Source organism: Emys orbicularis, chromosome 3, assembly GCF_028017835.1.
Source record: "Emys orbicularis isolate rEmyOrb1 chromosome 3, rEmyOrb1.hap1, whole genome shotgun sequence".
Lineage (NCBI taxonomy): Eukaryota > Metazoa > Chordata > Testudines > Emydidae > Emys > Emys orbicularis.
Genome location: NC_088685.1, coordinates 211,355,149 through 211,371,207, shown reverse-complemented (window position 1 = coordinate 211,371,207; position 16,059 = coordinate 211,355,149). Strand labels below are relative to the sequence as shown.

Genomic DNA, 16,059 nt, shown 5'->3' with positions numbered 1-16,059 from the left:
GAAATATCACACAACATTTCCAAGCTTCCTGTAAGTGGAGACCATCTTGCTACGAAACTGATATCACTGCTGATGAACAATGTGATTTGTAATGTTGGGAAGCAATACACACATCCTGGGCAGTATGTCCAAAAGATACTGCTGTTGTGCTAGATTGCAGGATAGAGACTTTAGGAAAGCACCAGAATTGGTGTAACAAATCAGATGAAGTCTGAACTCTCCGCCTATTTTAAAATAAGTAACATTTTTACTTTTCTTTAAGAGGCACAGAAAGATGGTACGTGAAGACAATCCACTGTGCAATATTTGAATGCATCGATACAATGTTGAAGCAGAAATTAGATCTTTTTTCTCTTTGCAAAGTGACACCCTCTCCCGCAGGCATTACATATAAATACTAAATACTACAACATAAGAAGAAATAATATTACCTTTCTGCTTTCCAATAAGCATTAGAAAAGTAAAATATGGAAACTGAGAAATAACATCCACATTTTTAACCAAGAAAAAAATAAGTCTGCTACAGAGAGTTTCTACAGGAAAAATGTATCTGGGAGTGGAATTGGAGGAAAGGAAAAAGTGAGAAAGAAGAAGGGGCTAGTATCGAGGAAGAAGAGGTTAGTATTGAGTGAGAACTGCAGATGGGACTTGTGTTTGTGTGCGACTAAATGGAATGAGTCATTAAAGAAGCCAACTCGCATGTGAGTTGTGCATTTACATTTTATTTCAGGAACACAGGATGTGTGAGAAAGGATCTGAAGAATTCTGGCATCGCTAGCAGCTAGCAGCTGAGTGCATGAATTTTGCTAAGCGTAATCTGGCTGGGGTATAATCCTGATGATTTAAGATTCTGTTTTGGAAGAAGCACCCAGAAAGGGAAGCTGTGGTCTCTCTTATGCAGTGCCAAATCTGTTCTCCAGGCATCCTCACTCAGCACAATTCCCAGTCATGTGACACACCTTGACTCTGAAATCTGAGTGCACCGGAAGAAGGGGTGGCACAGAGTATAGAATTTAGCCCACAGCAGAAGCATTCTGAGATGAAGTCCTCCATGGGAGATGTATTTAGATTAGAACATTTCTTTAGCAAAGTTGCTACAAAAAGTTTGCAATAGTCTGGTAGATGGGGAGGGTAGACTCAGGTAGACTGAGATGTCGTAAGTACAGGAAAATTGAGATGTATTTATAAAACGGATCTCAGCGAGACGCGACTAGCTCTGTGCAGTGGTCATGGTTAATTGCCGAAGTTAATCAATCCTCCTCCTAAAGAGAGACATTATGCAAGACTGCTCTTTTTCCCAACTCCCTCACGTTCAACCTCAATCTTTAATTCTTTGCAATGAAAACTGCCAGGCAGGCAGAGAGAACATTATAGTTGCCTTGAATGAAATAAGTTTTCACTATCCATTGACAGCCTCCTCTTACCCCCTCAGTCCTTGATTGTGCAATTCGCACTAGATAATCATCATTAACGAATATGGAAACTTTGGAGACTATGATGTGAACTGTAAATAACTGAAACCAAAGAGTTTTCTATGGCTCCACCCTCCACCCACATATTTTAGTCCAGCAGTTGATCTATCTGAGTTGTGTAACTCTAGACTTGAAAAACTATCCTACCTTAATACAGATGTTGTCCCCAGCTCACCCTTTCTTAGCTGTGTTAGGAGGAAGTAAAACACTTCCTTGTCACTGACAACTGATAGGATTCTGAATACACCCAGAACACAGGTCTGTACAGACATTTTTCAGAGTAGAACCATACTAAGGTCTTTTATAATGTTGAAACTTTGCACAAGGATTATGGTGCGTTACAGCCTCTTATACTAGGTTCTCAATACTGCCAATGCCATTACTGCAGTCAGTCTGTTAGCAAGATAGCCTAGAAATTCCAACTGTAATTACAATTTTTATCAATATTTTCAAAACCACTGTACTCAGCGGGAGCTAAGGGTGTGCAGTATTTTTGAGTCAAATTTATTTAACAGACTAACTTTAGGCACTCATTTTTTAATTCTTGGCCTTTATTTTCAAATGCAAGAAACATTCAGAGAGAGATAGAACTTTCAGACTTTGAGCAAAATTATTGAAGTTGGGCTTTTATATACAAGTAGAAAAGCAAAGTAATGATTGTGTATTAGTTTTAAAGGGATAGACTCATCCTGGAGAGGAAGGTAGAAAGAAATACCACTTCAGTTTCTGAGTTTATAGGAATGCAAATAAATGGCTCACAAATTATAATACAAGTTCCAAAGAACACAATTTTAGGCAGGAAATACCTAGTGAAGAGACCTGTGGCACCTTATAGACTAACAGACATACTGGAGCATGAGCTTTCGTGGGTGAATGCCCACTTCGTCGGATGCATGTATTCACCCACAAAAGCTCATGCGCCAATATGTCTGTTAGTCTATAAGGTGCCACAGGACTCCTTGCTGCTTTTACAGATCCAGACTAACACGGCTACCCCTCTGATACTAGTGAAGAGAGGGGATGGAAACAGCTTTTCTTATTAATGCTGATCTGAAAGGACAAGTTGTTACTGTCAAACATTCACAGGAAGTTGTAGGATGAGTATGTCCCAGGCAATAAGTGTGTCTACGTAACTAAACAAATGATTTTAAAAGTCACTTTAAGTAAAAATCTAATTTCTCTGTCACAATCTAGCCAACTAATCTGAAGTAATTTGCAAGAACAGTCTGTCTAGACAGTACTTGGGTACACCACGATTTCTGTGAACGACTCTCAGTTCTGCTCTAAAGGGGTGACACAATCCCAATGCTAATATCAGTAATTTTTTAGTGGAATCTACTGCCTTACACTTAAAGAGTAGCAAGGAAAGGCAGAAAGACTACTAAATGTCTGCAATTCAGCTCACCATTTAGGCTTCTCAGAAATACAGTAAGCCAGATCCTCAGCGGCTGTAAACTGGATTGGCTCCAATATCTTCAACAGAGCTATGCTAAACTACACAAGCTGAGGGGATACGCCTGTGCTTGGTTTATAACAACAGTAATGAAGCAAATAGAGAAGTGAAACCAAATGAAGATGCAGCAGGTTAGCACACTTGTGAGCCTTTATACTTGTACAAAGGGGAGGGAAAAATTAAGTTCCTTCAGTTAATGTGTTTTCTCCAGGCCATCCGGTAATTCAACTCTACAGTACGATGCAAGGACTGTCAAAGAAACTGAGTGAGACATTTTGGGTCAGGTTCTGGAGTGAAAACTAACAACATCTCTCTATCTGGCGATTCTCCCAGCAGAAGGTCTCCAGAAGGCATACAGCTTGTGTAACAGGCTCCCTTATACTAGGGAATATGGTGGGGAATGACAGAGGAGGTGGCCTGAAGGGCTACTGCCAGCTGCTGTAGGTTAGAGCAACCTCCAGGCTGCTCTAAGCTGTGCCACGGCAGAGCTGGACAAGAATTGGGGAGCCATAACCCTTTTCCTCATGGCCAAATTAGCTGTTTCCCCAAAGAGATCATAGCCGCAATGGAGAATCTGGCCCTTTATTTCTCTCACAAGCCATATGCAGTACCTGAAAATCATCAACTGAAGGAATTGTTCTGTTAGCTGTCCTCCTCTTATGCCACTGCCGAAGGGTATCTCTGGCTTCTGAACTCAGCAATCGGGCTGCTTGTTCTTCCTGGAAATTCTTGATCAAAGAAAGTGCTCCATACGCGCTTGTCAAGTAATAGCCTCCTGTGAAGGAGTGCAAGAGAAGAGATTTTCAAAATGTTCAGGAACATGAAATTAGTCAGCCCTGCTGATATAGCAGGGGAAAAACTATAATCAGAATACCCATAAAATTCTCTATACTATTTCCAAAGTAGTCATATTCTGGCTACAGAAAAAAACAAAACCACAGTGGGCCTGTTACCCTATATGAACATTCTTAACAATGTAACCAGACAACACTTTTACTAACACTAGTGGAAAATACAAATTCATCTGTTGAAATCAGTCTATCCATCCATCCATGTAGTTTGCAGTAATGGATTTGGTTAACGTGTTGGCTGATTAGAATTGCTCTGTACTGGGGTGGCCAAACCATGGCTTGTGAGATACATGCGGCTCTTTTACAGTTAAAGTCCAGCTTGTGGAGCTCCCTACATCCTTCCCCCCCATTCTCCACCTACCAGACTTGGGCGGGGGAGGGGAGACCTCTCCCTTGCAGCACAGTGGTGGGGTAGGGGCTTCTGCCCAGCAAGGAGGGGGGGTCTCGGGGCTTCAGCACACCTGCCAGGGCTCGGGGCTTCAGCAGGAACAGGGCTGAAGCCCCAAGCCCCGTCAGGCGCGCCCCGGTTCTCAAACTTCTGAAGATTGTCGTATGTGGCTCGGAGGGTCAGTAAGCTTGGCCCCTCCCCCCACTCTGTACTTGTGTTTCTCAGTTTTATAGACACTGCACGTTATGAAGTGATGGGACATTTATAGCACTAGGCACAGCAATACTGTGCATAGTTACTTAAAATGTGCTTTCTTAAAAAAAAAAAAGACACATAAGCAATGCTCCTTTATTTCTGAGCATTTGCACTACGCTCTTTGAAGTTGGATATTATTTTCCCTTAATTAATTTGAACACCCCATTTTCAAATAGTGGGGTTTTTCCCCCCTCCTGAGTTTTGTAATTGCTCTCAAGCAACAGCTGAGAATTCACAAATATTCCAGAGAGTCTGCTACAATGTGGAGGCTGAGACACAATCCAGTCTGTTGGCCAGAAGCCTGGCCCTAGTTTGTGTTTTTTTAAAAGGAATCTCCCATGGCTCTTTATCTCCTTCGGCATCCCCTTGTTTCAGTCTAGCTCGGGAGGTGGTGTCTAGTAAATAGCTCTCTTGCTATTTACTTTATCTTTATTAGGGATTTAAATGAAGCCAAGACAGAATTACAGCAGAAAATGCAAGCCCCAAAGCCGTAAAAGTCCCAGAGTGAAGTCAATCGTAACACTGACTGAGCTCTCTGCAAGTAGGGGACACAGGGCACCCCGTTTGTTTGTTTTTTAAACAAGCCAGTCAAATGGGAGATTTCCACTGAGCTGAAGCTATAGCCATTCAGTGCCATTTAAAGATTACCAACATGCTGGCGGCAGTAATTTTAGGATTATAATTAGCGTCCTCTTAGCTTTTAGTCTCCAAACAAGTTTTATACATAAAACATGTGACATAACCACTAACCCCACCAGTCAAACTGGACAGTACATTCCTTTAGAACCGCATGGTCCCAAATCATTAGACAGTTCTTCCTACACATTATCAGAACACCTGGTGTTAAAGACAAGAGCCAATCAACTGTGGACTTCTCCTTTTATTGAACTAAAACCAAAACTTCCTGTTAGTTCAGCAGATGTTTCTCTGTTTCAAGCATGTTAATGTTCCTCAGCTTCATACATCAAATGTTTTCCATTATGAGATTTCTGAACAATGTGCTGGAGGAGCTCTATACTCCAACGCAGGGAACAGACAACTGTGGGATCAGAAGAGACCTGACATAATCCTCTCAAACATGCCAACTTCCAATGGGATACAGCAGTTTTGTTCAGTCTAATGAGAGTAGGAAGTTGAATTTTCTTGATGGCAAAAATACATAAATTTAGACTCAAAAGTGATCTTGACCACAGGAGTTAAGAACTATCTTTCTAGCTATAGATAGCAATGGGCAGTTCGCAGGAGCACCTTATTAAATATCACCATGAAACTGGAGAGGGCTGGGGTGATTTTCCTGCCTCTGATGGCATTTAGCCCTCTCTGTCTCCCAGCCACAGATAACGTGTTCCAGGCGCTCAAAAAAAATACTTCCCAAGAAGCAAATATTTTGCCTTTGGAATGGGCCAGAGTGTATCACGTGGGAGGTATTCTCAAAGTATTTCCCAGGAGAGAATTCCCCAGGCATTCACCCCAGCCCCCATTCCAAATTACATGTGAATTGAAAGCTGCTGAACTATAAATAGATTCAGAATATTTTTCAGGACTTGAAGTATAAAACACATCCAGCATGTGCACATAATATAAGCTTGTTTGCCAAGTCATGCCACGTCCCTCCTAGGTTACTGAAATCCTAGTCACAGAAATGGGAACCCACACAAACAGATTCCCCAGTCCCTCACCTCTACACGCTGCAACCACATGCATCCCTGGGACTCAGGGTATATCACAGCCTAACAAGGACAGTTTTGGGAGCCTCTTGTTAACCTACTGGCAGCATACCATTAGCTTTGGGGCTCCTTTAAATACTTTTGGTTAACATTATGTTATGAGGGAACTCCCCTCCCCTCCTCTGCCCCCCCGCCCCCCGCACACTTCCAACTGGTTTTAATAAAAACAAAAACAAACATTTACCTTCTCCATGTAGTAAAGACGGATCCAACAGTTCCATCATGTATTCAATTTCAGTATCAAGCTCCAGCATGTCACATTGGGCCACTACATAGGTCAGCACTGGCAAGAAGTCATCCGCTCCATACATCCTCCCTGGAGCAAAAGGAGCACAGACACTGATACAATGGCCAAACCCTTTTGCTGTTTTCAGCTGGTCAAAGCTTACAATCTGTTGCTGTTTTCACGATACTGCACAATTACACTGTTTTACAGAATGGTGTTTATTGGTGTGTGGCAAGGTGGGAGTCTCTGGAAATCGGCTATAGCAATATACCAACTCAGAGTCTGATCTTGTATTACTGACGCACCCAAAACTGAGTTTTGGATGCACAAGGAATTTAGGAGCAAGGCCTATATTGGTATCCATTGCTGATGGCACACAGCTAACTGATTCACTGAGGCCAAGCTTGCCAAACCATTCTGACATTTTCCACATAGATTTCCATGAGCAGATTAACAGAAAACAACCATTTTCTCTCTCTTATATTTAAGAATAAAATTCTATTTCTAGGAAGACCTGACTGGAAATCCTAGGGCCTGCATTTGAACCAGATATTCTGGCATAGAAGACTGAATATACAGGAGCATTAGACTCCTGAGCTACATTATTTTTATTATTCTTAATAATAACCACAATGATACTTTGCACTTGTATAGCAGCACCGCTGCTTGTACAGCCGTGGCCACACGGCTATTTTTAGCACCCTAGCTGAAGCAGAGCTGGCTCATGTCTGACTATCCATGCTGGGAAGCACATTCCCAGCTGCTGAGTAGACAGACCCTAAGTTACACCAGCTAAATGGCCCCCCTAGAGACTCCTCTGGTGGCTGGATATACAGCAGAGATTCTTAAGCAGCTCCCAACCCCTGAAAAAGCTCTCCCGCCCCACCCCTCATGATTTATATTACAGTAACACTTAGGAGCAACAATGTGCTTGCTAGCAATAGAGCACAACTCAGGAACATTCACCCGCTCCCAGCCCCACCACTTCTTAGTCAGTAAATATTTTTATTATCCATGCAAGAAACACTTCACGCAACACTGTAACGTAAGAGCCATTTAAATACCACGAAGTAACAACCTGCAGCAGTTTAGGGCCAGGAAGTAAACACTACTATATCAGACTGAAACTGCAAGAGGAATTCAGACAGGCAGAATATAACCTGGGCAGGATACCAGACCTCACTCATGCAGAAGTGCCATCCATAGGAAGGAAAGATGGCACCTCCAAGAGCACTGGGCCTCTAGCACCATCCTGGAGTAGGATGACCAGATGTCCCGATTTTATAGGGACAGTCCTGATTTTGGGGTCTTTTTCTTATATAGGCTCCTATTACCCCCCACCCCCGTCCTGATTTTTCACACTTGCTGTCTAGTCACCCTATCCTGGAGTCCAGATTCAGTGTCTCCTTAGAGAGGAAAAATGCACCTACCAACATCACTTCCTGCAACATCTTGTATTTGCCTTGGGAACTCTCCCAACACAAGCTTCACCCAGCTTTGCTTGTGACACCCGATAAGGCCACAGCCTGAGAACAGGGTGACACCCCTGCATTCTCACCATCTAGCAGCATGTTTTAGCTGCATGCCTCCTGTTGACTCTGCACAAGTATTTTAAAAATGCCTCTTATCGGTATGTAACTCCATTTCATTATCTAGCTTTCAAGGTCCCTGGTTGTATTTTAGATACTTGTTGCAGTATAGAAGTGGTAATGTTATTTTTGATCTAAAACATAAAAGATAGTGCTCAGAGCAGAACATCCACAGGCACTGCTAGCCAGAAGTATAGCCTTTGTTTGCCACCTTCCAGTTACAAAGTATTTTTCAGACTGTAGTACTGTATCTACGTTGTTAGACTCCAGTACAGAAATACAGAATGCGTTTAACTGCATCTACTATGGTTTCCAGAAAGCATTCAGGCTTAGGCTATGTCTACACGGGCAGCTGTACCGATGGAGCTGCACCACTGCAGTGCATCTGGTGAAGACGCTCTATGCTGACGGGAGGGAGCTCTCCTGTCGGCATAAAAAAACCCACCTCAGTGAGTGGCAGAAGCTATGTCGGCAGGAGAAGCTCTTCCACCGGTATAGCACTGTGCACGAGAGCGATTATGTCAGTGTAACTTATGTTGCTCAGGGGCGTGGCTTATTCACACCCATGAGGAACGTAAGTTTTGCCGATATAAGCTGTAATATAGATACAGCCTAAGAATATCAAATTCAGGCTCCAAAGGACAGCTATGGAAAGCCGTGCTCATAGCTTCAATGTCTACTTCAAACGCCAGTAGTTAACCAGAGCTGTTCTTCCAAGGGCTGCTCCTGCAGTTCATAAATCTGCGTAGCTTAACTGATCCGCTGCAAGGAGCGGCACAGCACTCTAGAAAGAAACTGAGTAGCAGAGTCTAACAGAGACTCTGAGGAACAGAGAGGCAGATGACAGAGATCAAAGCTAAGGGAAGAAAGGGGAACTCCAATCAGCAGGGAGACAAAGGATTTACTCCCCCCTCCTAACGGTTTCAAAGCAGGGAGATCTAACCTGAAGAGAGCATTACCTGAGTTATTCTCCATGACAGTGTAAATCAGTTTGCACACTCTCAGCAGCAGCATGACTTTCTTTTCAGGCGAATACATTTTCTGCATGGTCATGAACTTGACTTTAATCTTTTCAACGTCCACAAAGTCCGGTGTTGGGACATATACACCCAGTTCCTGAGGGTTCCTCTGCCGCACCAGCTGCAGATTTTCTTTTAACTGTTTCCAAGAGCCATCCGCAGTATGGAATTCTTTCAGCATTGCTTCAATGTGGCCTTTCAAGGGCTTCAGGATACACTTGTGCATGGCCTTCTCCAGCACAACATCTGCAAAGGGAAACACATGTTCATTTGATTTCAGCGTCTAGAGTAGAATCAGTATTAACATATCCACTCCCAAAGGAGAAATTAGAGTAGACGCTATTCACTAAGGTCTATATATTAATGCAGCCGAGTTTCCAGATGTTTGCTAAGAAGGCATCAAAAGGCAAAACAGAATCTGTATTTCATTTGAATTCACAGCAGTCTGGCAAATATGAAAAACAAAATAAAAACAGACTATTCAGCTGTATGGAACATAGTGGCTCGAGTTCACAGGAGTTCATGCAAACCTATCCTCTTGGATTTGATGGACAAGGATCTAGGGACTCTGAGTTTTGCTTTGAGTTTCAGTTTCAAACAAATCTCAACTCAATACAGTTCAGTCAAAACCCATAACTTTTCTCTGGTTTGGGGTTGAAACGATCCAGTTTTGCATAGTTTCCATCAGAAGCCATAAATCAATCCAGATTTGCTAAAACTTAGCCCAGCTTTGCCAAAAGGTTTATGAACTTTGGCCTGGTTATAGGTTTTTCAACTGAAATGAAAATCAAGCTGTTTTTGTCCAGTTCAGATTTCATTATGGAAGTTATGCTCAACTCTGTCATCAATCCTAATGGTCTTTGTTTAGCTATGGGGCACACATGATATAGCAACCACTTGGCTTTTTATTCCTGCTCCACTTAGGCTTAACAACAGATACTCTTGATTTTTTCAGTGTGGACCCCATCTTTGTGGATCACCTCCTTTGCAAATCATGGGTACACAGGTCTCCTCTTCTACCCTTGCAGTCATGCAGACCACATCACCTCTCATTCACAATCATCTAGCATCCTTATGGCAATGACAACAGTAGCTCATATGGAAAAACAACTTTAGGAAAGTATATGGTCACTACATGATTAATTGTACTGCAGTAGCTCCCAAAGGCTTCAATCAGGACTCAGGCCCTATTATGCTGGGTACTGTCAACAGACAGAAAGAATCTATACCCTGCAGAGCTTTCAGTCTCAAACCTCTCTCCCACTGCTTCCTCCCCACGTTTCTCCACCACATGACCACCACCCCCCATCTCCTCTTTCCCGGCACATACTTCCCAAAATACCAACTCCTTTTTCTCCCACAGGCAGCTCCTGCCTTCTCTAGCATGCTCCAGTCCTGCTGGTGGCTCCGATCTCCTGTTTCCACTCCTCCTCTTAGGTAGAAGCCCCTCATGGAGGTAGGTAAGCTGGCTCCGCCTCATTTCCAGCTGTTTTTATAGGCATCCAGGCGCTTGGCAATGGAGCCTGTAAAAGCAACTTGAAGTACCATGTGACCTGCCAGCTGTCCACCGATCAGACACCACTGATGGTCCGTCCAGGTCAAAGTATACAAGATACAACATGAAGGGCGGAGGTGGATTCAGCTAACCCATAAGTCTCCATTATGCCATAGCTGCCAATTGTGACCAGATGTGACATTTCAAATGAGTTGTATCTTATCTACAGCATTAGGGAGAGCCAGGCAATCCCCTCCTGACCCATCCATTGAGATCCACTGCTCACCCAGCCAGAAAAAAAGCATAAAGGAATACCAGGAAGGAACAGAGGTATAAATGGTGGATTCCAGAATAGAGTGAGAATCTTTAGACCCCATTTGGACTAACATTCACTCAAGATCAGGTTTGATGAGAAAGTACTTACATTCATACTTGGTGGAAGAGAAATTTGTTCCCATCCAGGAAATACACACCCTCATCCTCAATGTAAATGAACTAGGATAATCCTATTTCAGTATGCTACATACTATTCCTTGCTAAAATCATTAATGCCAGATTTTTTATTTATTTATGTATTTACTGGCAGTTTACCTTTTTTTTTTTTTTTTTTTTAACTTTACTGACTCTTTAAATATCAAAAGCTCTGTGTAACTGATGTGCTTTTAAGTGGAACACTTCTCTAGCTAGCATTTCATCTGTTGGAATCTGTTGAAGTCAAAATCAAAGGCTATTTTTTAAGTGCTGCCAAACATTACATTTAAGGCCTTAACTTTCCATTCACTGTGAATCAAAAATCCCATTGACTGACTTCAACTGGAGTTGCTTACACAGAGAGCTAGCAGGATCTGACCCTTAACAGAGACCACGATCTAAACAAATCGTGTCAAAATCATACGAAGGCCATTGGAATGTAACAGATCCAGTTTAGATTCCCTACATCGCCTGGTTCTAATGGCAGTGGGATGTCTGTGATAACTGTCTTTATCTGACGCATGCATCTAAGGGAGCGTCTAGGCTAGGATCTGAGGACAGAACTCTTGCCCATGTCTTGGATCAATCACTACCTCCTGTAGTTCGAAGCTGGCGTACTTGTTTCCAATTGAGGCAAGGCACCTGTTTTGTTGGCCAGTCTTCAGAGGCTAACAGAACCTAAGCAGTCTCAAAGGGCTGGGAGGGAGAATGCTGCCAGCAGACTCACTCTACCAATAAGTTAGTGAGGACAAAAGATTATGATGAAGCTCTAACCTTTGTGTGGGTGGTGCCCTCTTCCCTGACTTCAGTCTCACAGGTCACCCTGCTTTATGGATACACAACGCGTAAGGTTAAGATTCTGTCACGGGTATTTTTAGTCAAAGTCAGGGACAGGTCACGGGCAAGAAACAAAAATTCATGGAAGCCCGTAACCTGTCCCTGATTATTACTAAAAATAACTGCAGGGAGGGAGGACAAACAGAGCGTTGCCGGGGCTTGCAGCTGTCCCAACCTCAGCTGCTGCTCCGGCGGGCCTGGGGCTGGCCACCCGTCAGCTGTTCAGGGGCCCTGAGGCTGGCCACCCGTCAGCTATTCTAGTGACATATACACATCCCGGCCGCTGCTCCAGCAGCCCTGGGGCTGGCCATTGGCCAGCTATTCTGGGGGCCACTGCTCTGGCGGGCCTGGGGCTGGCTGCCGGTCAGCTGCTTGGCAGCCCCGGGGTTGACCACTGGTCAAGCTGTTCAGGCGCCCACCCCCACCTCCTGGCTGCTTCTCCGGCAGCCCTGAGGCTGGGCCTCGGCCAGCTGTTCCAGGGGCTGCTGCTCCAGCCCCAGAAGAAGTTGTGGAGGTCCGGAAAGTCACAGAATCTGAGACCTCTGTGATTACCGTGATTACAATGCGTCTGAGATTTTTTCAATTCTCCTACTGCGGCCGTGCAGGAAGGCAAAGAGAAAGTTCTTTGCCTCTGACATCACATCTGCAATTTGTCATAGTGATTCCTAACAATCATGAGTTATCCCAAGATATGGCCTTTGGAGCTGGCTGTGACGTTGCACTCCATATGCTTTATGGAAATATGCTTATGAGTGTAAATATGATGTAACTGGAATATGCTTTATGCAAAAGGTCTCTTGTAAGGTATCATAACAAAGCTTATGATCTACTGAGTGTGTTCATCCTACTTGTTTGCATGTATTATTTCTATGTCTGGATTTAGGAGAATAAAGATATAAACTTGTATTACTAATGTAAACATATTAAGTGGAAGCCATTAATGGTGCTTCAGAATCAGTGACCTGTAAATGGCTCTGTTTACTTGCAAACCTTCCTGGGTACCTGTGGGCCAGCCCTGGAAGAATGGAGGCTGGGGTCTCACAGGACATGTGAACATGTCACCTGACAATGAAATCTATCTTAAACCTGGTACTTTACCATTTAGAAGGAGGGGTGGGGACCCAGAGAGACAAAGGATTCCCGCCTTGTGCCAAAGCTATAAAAGGGGGTGGAGCAGGACAAGGAGGCTTCCAGTCATGAGAAAACCCCTGCTTACCACCTGAGATGTCTGCTGGAACCAACAAGGACTGTACCAGGGGAAAGGATTGGGCCCCGACTAGAAAGGAGTCTAGTCTGTGAAAGAAGCTTATTGGAACATCTCTGAGTGTGAGATATTACCTGTAATCAGTTTCTTAATGTATTAGGCTTCGACTTGCGTGTTTTTTGCTTTATTTTGCTTGGTGACTTGTATCCTACTTTTTATACTTAATTAAAATCACTTTAGTTTATTAATAAACCCAGAGTAAGTGATTAATACCTTGGGGAACGAAAAGCTGTGTATCTCTCTATCAGTAATATAGAGGGCGGACAATTTATGAGTTTATCCTGTATAAGCTTTATACCGAGTGAAATGGATTTACTTGGGATTTGGATCCAATTGGGAACTGGGTGTCTGGGTGCTGGAGATAGGTACCTGCGGAGCTGTTTTCAATTAAGTCTGCAGCTTTGGGGGCATGGACCAGACCCTGAGTCTGTGTTGCAGCAGGCTAGCGTGTCTGGCTCAACAAGACAGGGTTCTGGAGTCCCAAGCTGGTTGGGAAAATGGGCTCAGAGGTAATTTCAGCACATCAAGTCACAGTCCCAAAGGGGGTCTCTGTGACCAAACCCGTCATACCGGCGATACCCAGTGAATAAGGTTCCCCAATTTTTCAGGGAACTTAGTCTATCTGGAACTGTACATAGAGAGAGGTTGAACTGCCCAGGCAGTTGTTGACAGTGCTACACATTGCAAGCTCCCACACAACCACTAGCCAGCTACCCGTAGATGAGACAGCTCCTCTGCAAAGCAGTCAATACAATCTTGTCATAAGGCAGGCAGCATAGCAGCACGAGCAGCAGCATGGTCTAATGCAGAAATCCCCAAACTGTGATTCACAGAATACTTGCTGGTGATTCATGAATGTTAACAGTACTTGGTCTCATCCTTTCTGCAAAGAGTGAAAAGTTTAATACAAGTCTGCTCCTAATGGCTTCTGTTACATTACTCTGATCAAGCAAATCAGAGTATCTGGGGGATATTCATAAGTGTGTGTGTGTGGGGCAAGGGGTAGGGTGAGGATGTTAATCCTTCCATACGGCTCAATTACTTAGAATCATAGAACTGGAAGGGACCTCGAGAGGTCATCTAGTCCAGTCCCCTGCACTTAAGGCAGGACTAAGTATTATCTAGACCATCGCTGACAGGTGTTTGTCCAACCTGCTCTTAAAAATCACCAATGATGGAGATTTCACAACCTCCATAGGCAATTATTCTAGTGCTTAAGCACTCTGACAGTTAGGAAGTTTTTCCTAATGCCCAACCTAAACCTCCCTTTCTGCAGTTTAAGCCCATTGCTTCTTGTCCTATCCTCAGAGGTTAAGAAGAACAAATTTTCTCCCTCCTCCTTGTAACAACCTTTTATGTACTTGAAAACTGTTATCATGTCCCCTCTCAGTCTTCTCTTCTCCAGACTAAACAAAAACAAGTTTTTCAATCTTCCCTCATATATCATGTTTTCTAGACCTTTAATCATTTTTGTTGCTCTTCTCTGGACTTTCTCCAATTTGTCCACATCTTTCCTGAAATGTGGCGCCCAGAACTGGACCCAATACTCCAGTTTAGGCCTAATCAGCGGGGAGTAGAGCGAAAGAATTACTTCTCGTGTCTTGTTTACAATACTCATGCTAATACATCCCAGAATGATGTTTGGGTTTTTTTGCAACAGGTTACACTGTTGACTCATACTTAGCTTGTGATCCACTATGACCCACAAATCCCTTTCCGCAGTACTCCTTCCTAGGCAGTCATTTCCCATTTTGTGTGTGTGCAACTGATTGTTCTTTCCTAAGTGGAGTACTCTGCATTTGTCCTTATTGAATTTCATCCTATTTTCTTCAGACCATTTCTCCAGTTTGTCCAGATCATTTTGAATTTTAATCCTATCTTCCAAAGCACTTGCAACCCCTCCCAGCTTGGTATCGTCCGCAAACTTTATAAGTGTACTCCCTATGTCATTATCTAAATCACTGATGAAGATATTGAACAGAACCGGACCCAGAACCGATCCCTGCGGGACCCCACTTGTTATACCCTTCCAGCATGACTGTGAACCACTGACAACTACTCTCTGGGAACAATTTTCCAACCAGTTATGCACCCACCTTATAGTAGCTCCATCAAGGTTGTATTTCCCTAGTTTGTTTATGGGAAGGTCATGCGAGACAGTATCAAAAGCTTTACTAAAGTCAAGATATACCATATCTACTGCTTCCCTCCTATCCACAAGGCTTGTTACCCTGTCAATGAAAGCTATCAGGTTGGTTTGACATGATTTGTTCTTGACAAATCCATGCTGACTGTGATTTATCACCTTATTATCTTCTAGGTGTTTGCAAATTGATTGCTTAATTATTTGCTCCATTATCTTTCTGGGTACAGAAGTTAAGCTGGCTGGTCTGTAATTCCCCGGGTTGTCCTTATTTCCCTTTTTATAGATGGGCACTATATTTGCCCTTTTCCAGTCTTCTGGAATGTCTCCCGTCTTCCATGACTTTTCAAAGATAATTGCTAATGGCTCAGATATCTCCTCAGTCAGCTTCTTGAGTATTCTAGGATGCATTTCATCAGGCCCACTTCATGACACAGAATAAGAAAGATGAAAATTAAATAAAGGAAGACCACATTTTAAGAAAAAAATTGTATACACTATTCAAAGACACACTAATCACGCCTAGACTTGACTAGACAAATTGAGGCTAACGGCCCTTTTTTAATATAGTGGTTTTGCACAGAGATAATCAATGACCAAGGAAGTCATTTACTTCTTTACTGCCAAAGAGAATATAACTGACAACACGACTACACTGGCATTTGGTTTATTTCCCATTGGTTAATTATTGTAAACAGCTGCTTTTCTTTTAATCTCATAGTCTCTATTGCAAAAATCCTTCTTCCTCCCTCCCAAACTATCAGAATAAACTAAGAACAAAAGAACATTCAATTAAATTAAAATGGCAAATTCAAAACTGATGAAAGGAAATATTTGATCACACAACGTGAAGTTAGACTGTGGAACTC

The 16,059-nt window shown here is 43.1% G+C and overlaps 1 protein-coding gene across 1 annotated transcript in view; it reads right to left on the bottom strand.

Annotated features, from left to right (window-relative positions):
- RIN2 (Ras and Rab interactor 2) overlaps window positions 1-16,059 on the bottom strand; it is a 71,515-nt gene that overhangs the window by 449 nt on the left and 55,007 nt on the right. Inside the window, exons 10-12 of the mRNA XM_065401499.1 lie at window positions 8,921-9,226; window positions 6,331-6,462; window positions 3,537-3,700 (exon numbers count right to left, since the gene is read on the bottom strand). Of these exons, the coding sequence (XP_065257571.1) occupies window positions 3,537-3,700; window positions 6,331-6,462; window positions 8,921-9,226 (602 nt within the window). The remainder of the gene's footprint in view (window positions 1-3,536; window positions 3,701-6,330; window positions 6,463-8,920; window positions 9,227-16,059) is intronic.